The 16,276-nt window shown below is 45.6% G+C and overlaps 1 protein-coding gene across 1 annotated transcript in view; it reads left to right on the forward strand.

The window, feature by feature from the left end:
- PAPPA (pappalysin 1) overlaps positions 1-16,276 on the forward strand; it is a 175,419-nt gene that overhangs the window by 120,348 nt on the left and 38,795 nt on the right. Inside the window, exons 11-14 of the mRNA XM_059486423.1 lie at positions 2,392-2,505; positions 2,908-3,043; positions 6,580-6,793; positions 16,104-16,275. Coding sequence (XP_059342406.1) covers positions 2,392-2,505; positions 2,908-3,043; positions 6,580-6,793; positions 16,104-16,275 — 636 coding nt within the window. The remainder of the gene's footprint in view (positions 1-2,391; positions 2,506-2,907; positions 3,044-6,579; positions 6,794-16,103; position 16,276) is intronic.

Consider the following 16,276-nt stretch of genomic DNA (forward strand, 5'->3'; position numbering starts at 1 on the left):
GCTGCTGCCACAGTCTAGGGATGCCTTAAAAGCAGAGGTGTGAATGACTCTTCCAGCAGATGATTCTCAGGCTTGGCATGTGTGATGTGACATTCATTGGCTGGGCAGAATTGAAACTGGGATGGATTTACCATGTGTGTTGGAGCCTGGTGAGATGGTGGAGTCTGTAGGTGACAGGAGCTGTTTATCCAACCCAATTGTTTCCAGAGAAATCTAAAGAACATTTTTTTTGCCATTAGCTAAGTTTACTGGACAGAGTGCAGAAGAGGCTCTTGTAGCCATTCATCTCTCTCAGACTTTTCCCACATTCTCAATTAGACTGTTCCAAAGGAGCCTTTTACCCCAGGACCACTTTGAAGCACTTGTCTGGGTAGCAATGGATCAGCCTCAGCAGGGGGAAGCTTATCTAACCTGCTCAAACCAGGCCAGCCTGACAGCCCACGTGGCCTGAACACAGGCTCTTTATGCAATGCTCAGATTTTTGCTAATATTCTCCAGCAGAAGCAGAAAGTGCTAGGGTTCACACACACACACAAATCAAACAAGGCATTTAAAAGTTATCCTAGATTTCCAGCCCACCTCAGCAGGGGTTTATTTTGGGTTAGAATCAAACTTTTGGTGCAGGTCTGGGTGATTTCTTAATGCAAGTTTTCACTCATCCATTAAGTGGCACTTTAAAAGCACCACCAAAAGTCAGTGCTTGTGTTTCTTTCAGCCACTTTTTTGGGCCAACAGAGCAGGAGGAGAAGTAAGAATAAGAACAAAATCATTTAAAAGTAATGAGACCTTTGTTCATGTCAAAGAGCCCTCTGACCATATATACTGCAGATGTGGGTAAGATAAATTCCTTGGCTGGAGAGGTATTAAAATAAAAACCATGCTCCCAACACGAGACAGGCTGCTGAAAACGCAAGGAGGGAGAGTTGCGAAACGGTACATGTCGAATTGCTGGCCTGGATTTCAAATGCCAAAGATAGTTTATGTAAAGCCTTGCTCTGCTGTAAAATGTAACACTATCCACTGGCTAGCCTCAATGAAGCTTGGTCCCAGTTGTTTCAAAAAATAAATAAACTAAAAAATCTTCTTCCAGCCCATTAAAGCTGATTTATGTTTTGCCTGTAAGATTCCTCTGTGCTGGATCTTGAAGGATTCAGATTTTAAAGGGGATTACCTCACTTTTAGCCAATCTGGTTTCTCATTCCCAGGCATCCCAGGCTGTCTTTGCAGAGCCCAGGCTTTGCCTGCTGGGACCAAGAGGGCATTTCTATGCAGAATTATCGAGTGGGCATAGGATTTTGGATGGCTGCTGACTTTCTATTTTCACTTCAGGGTTCACCTTTTGGTTTAATAATTAAATTGCTGATCCAAACAGCTTTACTGACAGCACACCAGCACAAGGAATTCCATCTATTCCTATGGTAATGACTGTCAGTGAGTTCACCAAAGGGCTGTGAATCCAACAGGTACCTTTCAGATGCTCCAGGAGCCTCAGCTATTAGTATCCTTCTAATGCAGTAGTAACCTTTTCCATGGTGAACATTCCCTTTTTTTCTGCTTGCTGTGGAGGTGAAGACTATGGTCATTCATGCTTCATTTTTGAAGCAGCTTCACTGAGTATTTTCAGGGTAATTCTGATAATTTCTTGCAGTTTCATTTTCACGTCTGACATACTGGTGGCACTGCAAGGCTCTCTGGTGTTTAGATCCTGGCATTTTTTTATCTTTTCATCCATAATAGGACTTGGGAATCATGTACTTCATTGAAAAGAGCAGTTTGCCTCCAATCTCACTGCTGCCTGCCATGGAAAGGCTGCAGGTGTAGGAAGAAGGTGATTCCACTTGCAGAACTGATTGGGGAAAGAGGAAATAAATTTGCTTAAATTGGGTTCTAGAGGCAGGGCTTTCCTGGCTACAGCTGGTTCCAAGTTTACAGGGCCATGTGTGGATCCTCTGGGGTTACAGTAATATCAGATTTAAATAGAGCAGTGCTGAGCCATAGTGGAAGCACCTCCATGGTGTCTGTGCTTGGAGCTGGGGTGTTCAGAAGTGATCCTCACCTGGACTCCAGTGGGAAGAGTCCTGGTCCATTTGGGTGGGAGCAGAGTTGTTCTAAATGCTGTCAAAGACCTGGTACCAAATTCAGAGGAGATTGTTGGCTGCCATCCTGCTGATGTGAGTCTTTAGCTCCTGTTCACGTTTCAGTTTTTCTTATGAGGGGTGGAAGACCTGGAAACTTAATTTTGAATGATCTCATGGCATTTAGAATCACAGTTATTGTGCATTGCTTTATCCTAGGAGTGCACCTGGGCTTTGTTTCCCCACTCCAAGCAGTGAGAGCCCTTCCTTGCTGTCCTCTAGGTCAGTTTTGGTGTTTCTCTTTTTCCTGCTGCAGATGTGCCGTACCAAGGTGATCGACTTGAACGATGGTGTGTCCCAGTATGCCTGGTATCCCTGCACAGCCAACTTCCAGTACTCCCACATGACACAGACCATTTTCTGGCTCAAGGTAGGAAGTGCATACAGCACTCAGAAGTTTCCTCTTTGCCTACCTCCACAAAGATTCTCCAGCAGGCAAAATATCATGGGCCAGCTTTCCCAGGGCCAAGCTGCTCCTTTCTGAAGTGTGTTTAGAGCAAAAGAGCAAAACAATGTTTTTGAGCACTCCCTAGACAGTCAGTAGTGAAGTCCCCTCGTGTGTGACAAGGCTATTGAATTTCTGAGAGGGGTCAGCTTCAGGGCTGTTTGACTTGAGTTTATCTAGCTTGTGTAGGAGAGATTGGAAGAGAAGACTTCTGTGTGACCTGGGATGGGAATTCTTCTTTTAAAAGTCCTGGACGGGCTCCTGGGGATTTTTAAAAGCCCACCACAGTTCTCCACCTCAGGCTTTGTGGGGTTTGTGTTTTCCCAGGCTTATTTTTCCCAGCCTATGGTGGCTGCAGCAGTCCTTGTTCACTTGGTCACAGATGGCACCTACTACCTGGACCAGAAGCAGGAGACCATTGGTGTGCAGCTGTTTGACACCAAGGAGCAAAGCCACGACCTTGGTAAGACTGTTGTATTAAACTCCCTCTTTACTGCTTGCTTCATCTGGTGATGCTCCCATTCAGCAGTACTCCTGCTCAGTTTTTTTTCAGAATTAGACAAAAAAGGTTCTTGCTCAATGTTCCAAGCACTGAGTCTCACTAGAGTTTGTTGAAAATGATGTGTTATTTTATACAGACATTGCTCCATAGCTGTTCACTGTCTGTGCAGAGGTGATTAGCTCCTCTTCAGTCACTAAAACCAGCACTATCTCGATGCTTCACACCAGCACTGCCCTGGAGAGACACTGATGGTGCTACAGGTGAACCCCTGGGAGCAGGGAGTGAGGGCCCTGCACCAAAGGCTTCTGTTTCACAGGCAGTGCTGGGTGATTCCAGTCCTCCTTGCAGGGAGGTCTCCAGAGCCATTGAATGGCCAACATTCCCCAGGTGAAGTATTTCAGGTCGTGAAGGTGCAGCCCTGCCAGGCTCCTGGCATGGCCTCCAGCAGATGTGCCTGACAGAGGCAGGACCTGCCAGCTCTGAGGTGCTGGCATAGACAGGTTTTGTCTCTGTCCTTGGCACAGGGCCCTAAACTGGGGACATTGTGCCTGGTGAATTGATGCAGGCTGCATTTAAGCTCCAGAACCCAGGAGCTCTCCCTAGCTCCCAACTCTGTGTCAGGGTAGGACTTGCATAATCCCTTTCCAGATGTTCTTTGCCTTTTTTTTTTTTTTTTTTTTTTTTTTTTTTTTAATGAGGAGAAAGCTGGCCAGGTCACCTTGAGAGCAGTTTTTAAGGAACCAAAACTCCCATCCCTCAGCTTTCTGTTTTACCATAGCATTTCATTTTAACAAGCTGAAACTCAAATGAGCTTCTCACTAGTGATGAGAAGAAGGGGCACAGAGTGGCAGGTGTTGGATGAGCATCCAGGATAATACAGAATTTGGTGGGCTGTGGAGGAGAACAAAGGAAATACGCGTGGTGTCTGTTGTCCAAGAACAAACTGAAATTTGCAGCAAGTTGTGCAGGTTGAGTCAGGATGGCTCCCAGTTTGCCAGAGCCCTTGGATTAATCTCACCCTCCTTTTGCAAAACAGTGGCACATAGCTCTATCCCTCTGAGAAATAAATGATGGAGACACGAGCATGCCAGCAGTACTTAATGTGACATTTTATAGGGACAGACAGGCAGGCTGGGAGAGAAAGAGAACAAGAAAGAGGAGCAAAGAGGAAACTGAGGGTTAGGTTTTGAAATCTTCAATGAAGTTGCAACATGAGTTTGGCATGGCTCAGCCTGATGTCTGGATGTCCTCCCAGCTGAAATGCTGCTTTCATCATGGAAAAGCCCCTTTGACCTTTCAGAAGAGGCTGCCTGGAGCAGAGCAGAGGTGTAGGTGGGCTACCCAGCAGCTCTCCCTCAGGCAGAGCTCCCCATTGCTGCTCTGTCTGACTTCTGACAAGGACATGAGGTCCTTTTCCTGGATATTGTGTTTCATGTGTTTGAATTATCACCATGGCAAGCTGGAAGCTGCGGCTGAGATGCAAATGTTGGCGTGCACTGGGGGCAGGACTGACTGAGACACTCAATGAGCCTTAAGCAGAAGCTCATGGCAAGCTGAAAGTACATCCAAAAGGAAGCAGCAATAATTTAAATCTCAATCAGTCCCCAGTGTGCTGAAGACACTGCCACGAGCAAGGAATAGCCTATCCAGACATGCAGTTTCCTGCCTTGATCAGAGCAAGCGGATTCACAGAAAATAATGTGATGCTTCTTCTAAGTGCTGGTAGGAGATGGAGAGGTTGGGATGCCAAACAGCTCAGTGCTGTTGGTTCAGAGCCATCAGAGACACCAGGGTTCAGAATAGATGGGTGCAGAGCCACAGAAACAGAGGGGGGACCCTGAGACAGCTCTGACTGCCCCCATGGGCACCTGCACCATCTTCATGGGTATTTCAGGGGAATTAAGAAACCTTCAATTGTCCAGCCACTGTTTTCCTGGTAAGAAATAACCATCAGTGCAGCACAGCTCTGAGGGTCTGCTCTGTTGTGGACACCACCTGAGTGCAAGGAATGGAATAGAAGTGAATAAACAGCCTCATACCATAAGGTCTTGGCTTTCCATCAGAGAAGGCAGAAACTTCCAAGGAATTTGGGAACCCGGGATTTTGAGTATTAACTGCACCTGTTTGTAAGTGAGAAACGTGCACCATTCCACAAGGAGCTGATATCAAAAGACTTCTGGGAGGCAAGTAGACAGGGAGGTTATTTCAGGGTCAGGTGAAGACCAAAACAAAAAGGGGTTTGCTTTTTTATATTATTTTTTTATTATTACAGGAAGATTTTTTTTTTTAAAGTAGAGGGTGGGAGATAGACGTTTAAAAAGCATGTCTTAATTCACAGGAAAACACTTTCTAAGGAGAAAAATGAAAGCCTTTTTATTCCTTCCCTTTTCAGTCAAGAAATCCGAACTGGGGGGAAAAAAAATAATAACAGAAATCTCTGAGCCAGTTAAACATGCAAATAGAATTTATTTTATTTTCAAATTTGTAAGTGTATCAGGGTAGCCAAGGGGCCTGGGCCAAAGCCATTGCTGGGGGAGCTCTAGTGAAGCAAATGGATCTGGAGCCAAGCTGATCCTCGGAGTGATGCCATGGAGCTGTGGAGGCAGAGCCTTGCAGGCAGCCAGCAGGCCATGAATCTCAATTAATGAATTTTGAGGGCAGCAGACAGCTGTCTGTCCTCTGCCTTCCCCCTGAGGTGGGTTTAGCCCATTTGAATTCAGGTTGCTTCTACCTGAAGGTGGGGATTTCTTCCCAGCTGTCACTGAGTGCCTTATCCACTGGACAAAAGGGACTCAGGAGTCTCCTTGCCACTTCTCTGGTGTCTCTGTACACCACAACCTTGAGATGCTTTTGTTTCCCCAAAACACAATTCTTTTCTCCTGTAGTGACATCACCTGTAAAATCCTCAGTGGCTCCATCACCCTCACTTCTATCTCCATGACCAAATCTGCCTTTTCTTGCAAAGAGCAAGACACCCTAAGTCTCCAAACTATTGAAGAAAAAAAATCAAATCTGGGCAAATTTAGAGGAAAACTCGTGCAAAAAAAAAAAAAGTTTTATTACCCTGAGTGCTAATGACATGCACAGTTCCGAACAAGCTGCTGGTGCACAAAGCCCCCCAGCCTGCCAGCACCATTTGATCCTGCACATAAAGGCTCCAAGTGTCCTCCAGGACCCGTTTTACAATGGTGTGACTCTGCTTCCCCCGTGCTGGTTGCTCCTGATTTACCAGAGCACAATGGGAACGTAGCTGTGGTCTAAAGGAGCGGCTCCGCGCTCGCTCAGAGAATGGCAGCCTTTCTTCAGCTGTCTGGAGGGATCTGCTTCTCTGCTAAGCTCTCTGCAGCCATTTGGGAAGCCCCTCCAGGCAGCTTACCATAACTTTTCAGCTCTATGGGGCCATTCCTCTGGGTGAAATGCCTCTGAAGTGCCCACGGCTTGGGGAAGCAATTGTGTTAAGCCTGACCCTTCCTCTGATCTTGTCTCTCCTCTGGCAGGTGTCCACGTCCTGAGCTGCAGGAACAATCCCCTGATTATCCCCGTCATCCATGACCTCAGTCACCCTTTTTATCACACCCAGGCTGTCCTCATTAGCTTCAGCTCCCAGTTTGTGGCCATCTCCGGGGTGGCCCTGCGTTCCTTCCACAACTTCGACCCCATCACCATCAGCAGCTGCCAGCAAGGACAGACCTACAGCCCTGCGGAGCAGAGGTGAGCGTGTCAGCCCTGCTTCCCCCTGCCTCACACCCACCACCCCCAGCGTGGGCCAGGGCTGGGGAGGAGGCAGGAGGGGCACAGCAGCTGAACCCTGCTGACCCCTTTGTGTCACGGGTAAAAAACCGGCAGTGTTCTCATTGATCACGATGGATGGGACATTTAACCCGCACGGGATGCTGTTAGTGAATTATTTCCTCTTCCTTTCTCCTCCCTCCTTTATGCCAAGCCTGGAATTGGGGCCAGTTCGCTGTGCAGACATTCCCCAGCCTGGTGCTGTGTTGGCCACTCACACAGCAGCTCAATCTGACCCCCTTGTGCTGCCCCAGTGCCAGGGACCTCCCAGGGAAGGGACACAGAGTGATGCCTGTGCCCTGGAGGGGCCGGATCCTGCCAGGTGCTCAGCCCTGACCATCAGCATCTGCTGTGCTTTCATGGCTGGGTGAGGCCCTCAGCACCTCTCTGGATCCGGCCCCCGTTCTGAAAAGCTCTGTGGGACCCCCCAGGATGAAAGGTTTATGGCTACCGTTTTATTCTTGTTGTTATTACAGACACATCAATAGATCACCACCAACCCCTCTCAGTCTCTGCTTTACAGCATCCCACAGAGATTGTGACCTTTCATGGCCTCTGGTGCAGCAGCTTCATGGATCCTTTCAGCGAGGCACTGAAAAGGAGAGAATTTAGCAAAACCCCTGAAAGAATATTTTTTTTCTCTTCCTTTGTGAATTCAAAGTTGTGAGCAGTTGTCATACCATAGAGGCAGCAATAGTAAAACAAGTTGCATATCCCAGCAAACCTCTGCTCAGCCTCCTAAGCAAGCTGTCAGGTTTTTTGATAATGCTCTGGCTTGTTTTTAGGACCTGCTTTTATTCCAGGAAAGGCGGGAGAGTGAGAAGGGGGAGAGGGAAGGGAAAATAAAATTAAAAAAAAAAGGAGTATATCTATAGCTAAATCAATCCAGTCAGTGTGTTCTGACCTAGATTCAAAGCGTCTGATCATTGTGTGCAATAGGTTGTATAAATTCAGAGGCCCAAAGACAGCAGGATCAAGTTTCAGATGAGGAGTCTGGTGGTGGAAGTGTGGCCAAATCCCAGCGCTGAAGCAGGACAGAAAAAGGGCAAGAAAGCCCCACTGGAAGGAGATGGTGAGAAGCAACAGGGAGCTCAGGGGGAATGAGACACGGGGCCACATTCCACTGCCCTCTCAAGTTTTCAGTAGGAATTGAACCATTTGTTCACTTATTGAACTAGAAGTGGTCTGTGTTTAGAAAGTTATTTCCTTAATAAAAAATGCATCCCCCTTAGGCAAAGCTTCAGTGAGCCTCTGCAGCCCAGCAGCCCAACCTTCAGATATCCCTTGAGGAAGAATCACCTGCTTTTGCCTTTTATGTTTCTTCTTGATTTTTTGGCGTTATTTTGTTTTGGGAATGCACTGAACCCTCTCAGCCCCCTGCTGTCCCAAACTCCCATCTGAGCCTCACTCTTTCACAGTAATGTTTTAGGTCTTGCAGGTTCCAGCCCTGGATTGATCATAAAATTTCTCATGTCTGACAAGAAACTAGAAACTCTCCAAAGCAAAACCCTGGTCCAAAGGCAATTGAAATCAGTGGGATTATTTCCACTGATGACAGTGTTTCAGTGGAGAGTCAGTCCCCAGTTTGCCTTGTGCTGGCACCATTTGGGGTGGCCAGATCTGTTTCCTTCTGGGCAAAAAGCTCCAAGCAGGTCAGGTACCCAAGGTGTCAAAAAAGTTGTGCATTAAGCTGTGCAGCCAGGCAATAAGTGACACCTTAACTGTCATTGCTGTCTTTTTATTTGGTTATTTTACCTAATCCAGGAAGAACAGAGAAATTTAGATTTTAAAAATGATTTCTTAACCAGCTCAGAGGCTGGACATGGGTTTTCTGCCTCCCTTTCTCACAGTCTGCCCATCAGATTCCCCTGAGGTGCCAGTTCCACACTGCCCATCTTTCCCTTCTCCCTTTCCCCACTGGTTGTATTTGCCTGACATGATTTTTAAGGTATTTATTGATTTTTTCAAAGGAACTTGCCTTTCTATGAGTGATCATCAATTTTAACCCTTTCATTTTCCTTTGGTCAACATGGATATTTTTGCCTGCTTTTTGACTTTTCTCCATAAGAGGTATTATTTCTCTCTTTCAAGGAGAATTATTTTGCTTGGAGAGGATTTATAGCCAGATACAGACATTTCTAGGCAAAGGTGCAGATTTTAAAATTATGAGGGAAAAGAAATATATTGTCCCTTAAAAGTTAACACGATTTTTATTTTGAGGGTGAATGGATCCTTCCCATGGGTTAGCAACAACTTAATGACTGAAAGCAAAATATTCACTTAGTCTTTTTCCTTAAAATATGTATTATAGTTAATATTTTAGAGAAAAATGGGCTTAAATCTAAAGTCCAATTTAACTTTATAGGTACTTGTCCTCGGTCATCATTAGTTGTTTTGAAAATCCATTCCATCCTCCTGAAGACATTTATAGTTTGAAAATTCCTGCTCTGTCCTTTCTGGTTTTATTCATCCAGCTGTTTTTTTTCCTGCTGTCAGTGACTACAGTCTCTTTTTTTGTTTTCAGCAGAAGTTTACCTCACTGCTGGAGACGTGCTGTAAAAATGACACTCTTTATTTCCACATTACATCCTTAGAGCAGATATAATGGCCTGGTTAGTTCTTCTCTTGTGCTTTATAGCTGGAATTATTATACTTTTACTATTTCCTGTGTAGCCTCGTGCAGTGGACGGTGAAATTGGGTGTGCAGAAGCAGAGGTGTAGTTTCCCACCCTGCAGTCACTCTAGCAGAAGGCCTGATGTGCTGTGGCTGCCTTTGGCAGTGGTTCCTCAAAAATCAGATTTTTGTCTTCGTCACTGGGTAGGAAACATCAGCTGTGGGTCACCCATCCCTGGCAAAGCAGTTTGTGGGAAGTGCTGTTTTTCCCTGGTGGCACTTCCCTGCCATGGTCACCAGACCTGTCCCTTCCATCACCCCTTCTGCAAACTGCAGGCAGGAAAGCCCAATTCACCCAATCCAGAATTGGGGGAACTCTGTCAGAACTGTGCATTTCAGGAGTTTCCATCTTTCTAATCCACCATTACCTCTGTGTTCTTTCTTCAGACAGGTCCCCCCTGACTGCCCACAGCTCTCCAGTCCTCTTGCCTCACATTGCCACCACCCCATGCTTTCTAATGAGTGTAGCAAAAACATTTTCCTTTGCTTTCTCTGGTTAAACCTTGGCACAGCCTCACTGCTATGGCTTCAAAATTGCTTCTGCAGGGGAGATTTTGGGTTTTCCTTCCTCTGTAAGTGTGCATATCTGGGTTTTTGACACTGTAGACCAAGACCCACCCCTGGCCACCACACCATCACCTGCTCTGGCCTCTGTGGAAAGGTTCCCTTGGAGCTGCACCCTTTGCTGCCCCAAATAAGCCCCAGGAATTCATAGCCCACTCCAGCTCTTCTCTTTGTCTTGTTCTCGCCTGCTGTCAGCTTCCCCAACAAGAAATGATGAAGATAAATCTTCAGCAGCAGAACAAATGCAACCGCTCTTTACAACTCTGGTTATTTTTATTTTCTTTTTTTCCCCTTTTCATAAGGAGGAAAAAAGGGTTTCCTCGTCTCTTTTTGTTGTGAATTAATGCAGCTTTCTCTTTCCCGGTTCGGCCGCCTTTCCCCTGCCCTGCATTCTGTCATTAAGCACAATCTCTGTCAGCTTGCTTCGGGTGAAATTAATGAATTTCTCACAGAACTGTTAATCATAGAAGCTTTGGTCCGTGACATGTGTTATAATTCAATGGGTTTTTAACCTTCGCCCCGTTTTGGTAATTGGCAAGCGGCATCATTTGGCTTTTATTAAAGTGGAAGGCAATGCGTTTTCTTTGTTTGCCTGGACAGACTCTGGCAGGGAGACCTGTGGGGCTGCTGACGCCCAGGGACACGGTCCCACTTCCAAGCTGGCAGGGCGATGGGGCTTTGAGAGCTTTATCAGTTCAATATGGACCCCCCTGGCAGGAGCAGCTCACACCACGGGGTGCAGCCAGGCTGGAGGCAGAGCCCAGACCAAGGAGAATTTGCCCTGCCAGTGATGGAGACAGTGAGGGGGACGTGCTGGCTCGTGCCTCTCCTTTCTCTTGGGCTTACCTTGGGTTGGAGCAAGGGTTTTCCATAAACCTCTGGGTTTAGCTTCATTTTGACCCTTTCAGCAAGGATTTTCTGTAAACTTCTGGGTTTAGTTTCATTTTGACCCTTTCAGTTTGAAATAGGGGTTTGCTGGGATCGCTGTCAGAGTCAAACCCAGCAGTACTGAGGAGATATCACTGAAGGGACCATAGGTGACACCATTCATGTTGTCGCTCTCATGGATCAGGTTTGAAGGCAAACACCTTTTTAAGAAAGGTCCTGATCCTTCTTCCAGTCAGCACAGGTTCACCAGTCCCCATCCAGCCCCATGGATTTGGGCAGATATTCAAGATTGTGTGTTAATACGAGGAGACAATGTGATTTAGCTGAAGACAACAAAGTCATTGTTACCTTTTCAATTTATTTATTTATTTGTTTATTTATTTATTTTTAATTTCTGCAACAACAAATATGGCCAGCAACCTCTGCCTATATGTAGAGAGAAGTAACCTGCTCTTGGCTTCAGAGTAGCCTCTAGAGAGGAGAACACAAACCCACTTTAAGGATAAATATGTTAGAAAAACCCTCAGAAGGCTACATGTGTGTGAGTTGTGTGGATGGTGGCATAGGACAAATCCAAATTGCACTTCAGATCTGCAGCCCAGGCTGGTCCAGAATGTGGAAAGGGGAATTATTTGCTCTGTCCAAGAGATAATGTTGTAGCCCTTCTCCTAAAATGTGCCCACCATGAGCTTTTAGGCTCACCTGAGCTTAGATACGTGTCAGAATCATCACGAAGGAAACAAATAATTAAGGCACCATGTTAAGATGAGTTCTTAGAGAAGTGCTTGACCTCAGGGTTAGGAAAAGAAAGTTTGGCTGCTGCAAGCTTTACAAAAGAGGAAGTCCTGGATTGTTTTTTATGTGAGGAAGGAAGCTCCACTTAATTGTTATAATTTTCTATAAACATGTTAAAATACAAATGTTTCGAGGATTGTGTCACTAAAGCTCCAATTTAGCAAACCCCTGAGCTATTTGCTTACATCCCCCTGTAGTCAAATCTATCAGTGGGACTTAACTGTGCTTTTGAAGTTAAGCACATATTTAAGTGCCTTGCTGAACTGGGGCCAATATTGGCACAGAGAAACACAGATTTAGAGCCTAATGACTGAGCTCGTTTAGATTTGGGATGGGCAGAATGGATTTGAATCAAGTAAGAACTGGCTCAGAACTTCAGCCTTCATGTGGAAGCTAACTCAGTCCAGGGCTTTTTGCATCATTGAAACAGCCTTCCTTGATCTGTTTTGAACATGCAATGGAATGTGTGCAAGAAATCCTCTGCTCCTTGCGCTCACCTCAGTGTGAAGATGTTGTTTTAGAAAATCGTGCACTGCCAGGGCAAAAAGAGGAGCAAGTGAATCCTGAACGGGACTTAGTAAAATAAACACATGTCAGGGAATGTCCGAGGCACCAACACTTGTTCGAGTAAATCCTCAGCATGGTCCTTGGGTCCTTTGTGTGGCTTTGCTCCAGACTGCTCTGTACTTTGGTAAGGATTTTTGGGAATTAGGATAGACCAGAGATGATTTGAAATTGGCAGTTTTGATGAAGTCACATGATTTTGACTGGAAGAAAATGGGATAAACTGTCCTATACCAGGAGTCAACATGAGTTAAAGCTGAAGCAATTTCATTCTCAGATGCCATTATATTGTTTCTTTCCTGAGGAATGCACATTTTCTGGAACATGTGATGATTGACCACTGCTAAATGGCAGTGCCCATGCAAGAGCTTCTATAATCCACAAATGGATGTGATGGGTTCTTTGTCTAAACTTCCTACTTGGAGATATTAATTTCTCCTTCCTAATTCAGCATTTGCAGAGCTCAATTCAGGATCATGACTTCAAAATTCATTGGGATTTACGGCTGACAGTAGCTGATACCAAATTGGAACCAGTAGCTAGAGAACCAGAAATATTTAAATTAGAAACATTTGGTGGCAGTGGTTGTTTTTTTACAAAAAGTGAATGGTTGTATTGTTTGTCACTGAAGTCATTCATATAGAGTTACAGGCAGAGAGAGCTGCCCAGATGATCTGCTAACCAAGGCATAATCTGGAGCCTGGAGGGGGTGGCTAAAAATGTTCCCTGGCCATTTCAGAAGACCACAAGGGGACTTGTAAACAGAAAGAAGAACATCACAATAAGTGTTTCTTAATGCCTTTGTCTGTGGCGTTTCAGTTCTGTAGGACTTCTAAGCCCAGGCTTGCTCATCTGGTGTCCTGATCTGAACTCCAGAAACCAGATTATTTTTCTCCTTTACATTGATGGAAATGAAAAGCGATGCCACTGGCTGTGGTGACGTTGCTTCAGATTTCCCTCTGTGCAAATTACAAGGGTTTTCTTGGGCTCATCCTTCCCTCTGAAGCCATTCAAGTCTGAATTCAGTGCTCCACTAATTCACATAAGTATTAGATTAAATGTCTGCTTTTTTTTTTTTTTTTGTTTATTTTTTCAACTTTGAAGAAGGCTTTCAGATTCTGGGGCAGTTTTGCAACGGGCAGTCGAGGTTTGCAGTATGTGCTTCTGAGAGTGGCTTGGCATTAGTGCTCTTTTTTTTTCCCCCAGTGAGTCAACTTCCTCAGCACTGCAGCCCTGGCACAGGAGACGCTCGTGCTGCTGCCTCGCCATCTGAGAAATGGAGGGGAGCAAAGTGAGAGTTGGCTCTCATGGGCCAGACTAACTGGGATGTGTAGCAGGGAGGGTTCCACAAAGCATCATTTACACTCTCGCTCAACATCCAGTATCAGATGTTATCACTGATGTCAGCTGAGGATTTACTCAAACAGCAGGACCCTGAGGTTGGTAGGGTTAAGGAGAGGTTGGTAAGGTCCTGCTCTGCTTGGGGACCTGCAGGGTGTGAGGCTCATGGTGTGTAAGGAGTGTGTAAAGCCTGTGGTTCACACCTCTGGATGATCTGTGTTGGGCATTTGCCAGGCAATAGCGCCTGTTCTCCTCACCTTGTTTCTCAGGTGATGGCCACCTGGGCACAGGGCTCACTTGTCCTGCTGCTGCTCCATCCACAGCCATGTCAATCCTTTCAGAGTGAAATCCACAGTAGTTTAAATCTGTACCTCAGGCTGTGAGATGCAGTGACTGGAAACCGGGTGAAGTCCTTGGTTAGTGGGTGGGGATCCTCCTGAAAGCAGGATCACCCTGGACAGGCCAGCTCTGGCACAGGATCATTCATCCTGCAGAGGTGATGAGAATCATAGCTGTGCTGATAGCCAGGGGTTTGTTGCATGAAAGGGTATGGAATTGGCCAACACAAGGGTGGAATTCTCCTTCCTCAGCTCTGTCAGCAGCAATGCTTTGTGCACCGTGAGGAAATAAAATATTTCTGAATGTGGAAATTGCTTATAGCTCATCACACTCCAGGGAAGGACCAACACTGAACAAGCAACCTTAAATTACAAGCAGTGGGCACTTCCCATATAGCACTAGTCGGTGACAGAGCAATGAGTTGTGCAGGTACATAAATTCTGTCATTTAATCTGATCTAGAGCTCAGTAGAGACATGTGCAGATGTGCTTCTCTATCAGTAACATGGGGATAACAATACCAGCCCAGGTGTCTCGCAGGGGTGTCACAAAAATTAATTAGATAATGTCTGCACAGTGCTTTGAACACAGCAAAACACCATGTACATGTTAAGTCAGGGCTTACTAAGCTGAACAGGGCTTTACTGGCTGTTAACCCTTTTTTTCTAGTAGACAGAAATAACTGCTTGTCATCTATTTCAAAATATGTATATTGATACATTGCTTTCCCTTCTTTCTATAATTTTCTCTTTTAGTTTTTTCCCTAAACAATCAGATGGTAAAATAAGTTAATGTTTTCCCTCCCCAGAACTAATTTAACTGTGTTAAACTTAAATTAATTATTAATTTTATCAGCGAAATACCACCTTGTAGGGGTCCTTATGCCAGAAATTTCATCTCTATTCCAGAAGCACTTCGCACATAGAATCATGGAATGGTTTGTGTTGAAGGGAACTTTAAAGGTCATCTTCAGTAAACAGAGACATCTTTAGATCAGATTGCTCAGAGCCCTGTCCAACCTGGCCATGAATTTTTCCAGGGATGAGCATCTCTGGGCAACCTGTGTCAGTGTTTTACCAGCCTCATTGTAAAAATATTTCTTCCCTCTCTCTAGGCTAATGTCTCCTCATGCTTTATGATCCTCAACATTTTCATTGCTGTTTTGTTGAGGGGCTACCCGATACTCACATTTTAAGATGTGCTATAATGTTTGAGTCAGGTCACCAGAGATGGGGAAAGATTTTGTGTCAATCAGACATCTCTGTGTGTATAAAAATTAAACAAAAATCTCTTTTTGCAAGTTGTGCTAAATGTTACAATAATTTTCCAGAGGGAGAACAAACAGTTTCCATGGGGGAAAGATTTTATGGATGGCAGGAGAGCAACTGGAGAGATCTGAAATGACAGCATGCTGCTGAGCTTGATAAGAGCTTATCAACACAGCTACACAGTTGATGTTTGGTGTTCCTCGTGAAGTGGAATAAAATGAATGTGATGATTTCAATCGAGCTTCTCCAAGATAAGAGTGTCTATCACAGAAACCCCCCTTCACATGTGCCCACTTATCACTGCCAATATCAACACTCATGGACTGAGCAGATTTAAAATTGGATGGGGAATGAGGACTGCTCTTGGAGGGAGTGTTTTCACAGGAGAGATGGATGGATGGATGGATGGATGGATGGATGGATGGATGGATGGATGGATGGATGGATGGATGAATGAATGGATGGATGGAGAGATGGATGGATGGATGGATGGATGGATGGATGGATGGATGGATGGATGGATGGATGGATGGATTGAGAAATGGGCATTAATACAAGAATAGGGAGGTCATAATGCAGTGGAATATTGCAGAACAGAAGATGCTTCTGCAGAATTGGTAGGCTCTTCCCTTTTGCTACAAACCCTTTAATTTGCTGTCTTTGTCACCACTGTGCCCACTGTCCTTCAGGACATGCACCAAGAGGCTGTGGAGCCCTTTCCTGAGCTGGGCTCAGAACTCTCTGACCAAAGTCTGTCAGTCAACAAATAACACCACCACCACTCCTTGTCTCCCTCCCAGCTGTGTCCACTACTCCTGCGAAGCCACCGACTGCCAGCGGCTGGAGATCGAGAACGCGCTGCTCAACTGCACCGGCGGCAGCGGCTGGGACAGCGGCGCCCAGTGCAACGTCAGCTGCAGGGCTGGCTACATCCTGCACATCCACAGGGATGATGATCTCGTCAAGAGCCAGG

This window comes from Ammospiza nelsoni, chromosome 20, assembly GCF_027579445.1.
Source record: "Ammospiza nelsoni isolate bAmmNel1 chromosome 20, bAmmNel1.pri, whole genome shotgun sequence".
NCBI classification, from domain to species: Eukaryota; Metazoa; Chordata; class Aves; order Passeriformes; family Passerellidae; genus Ammospiza; species Ammospiza nelsoni.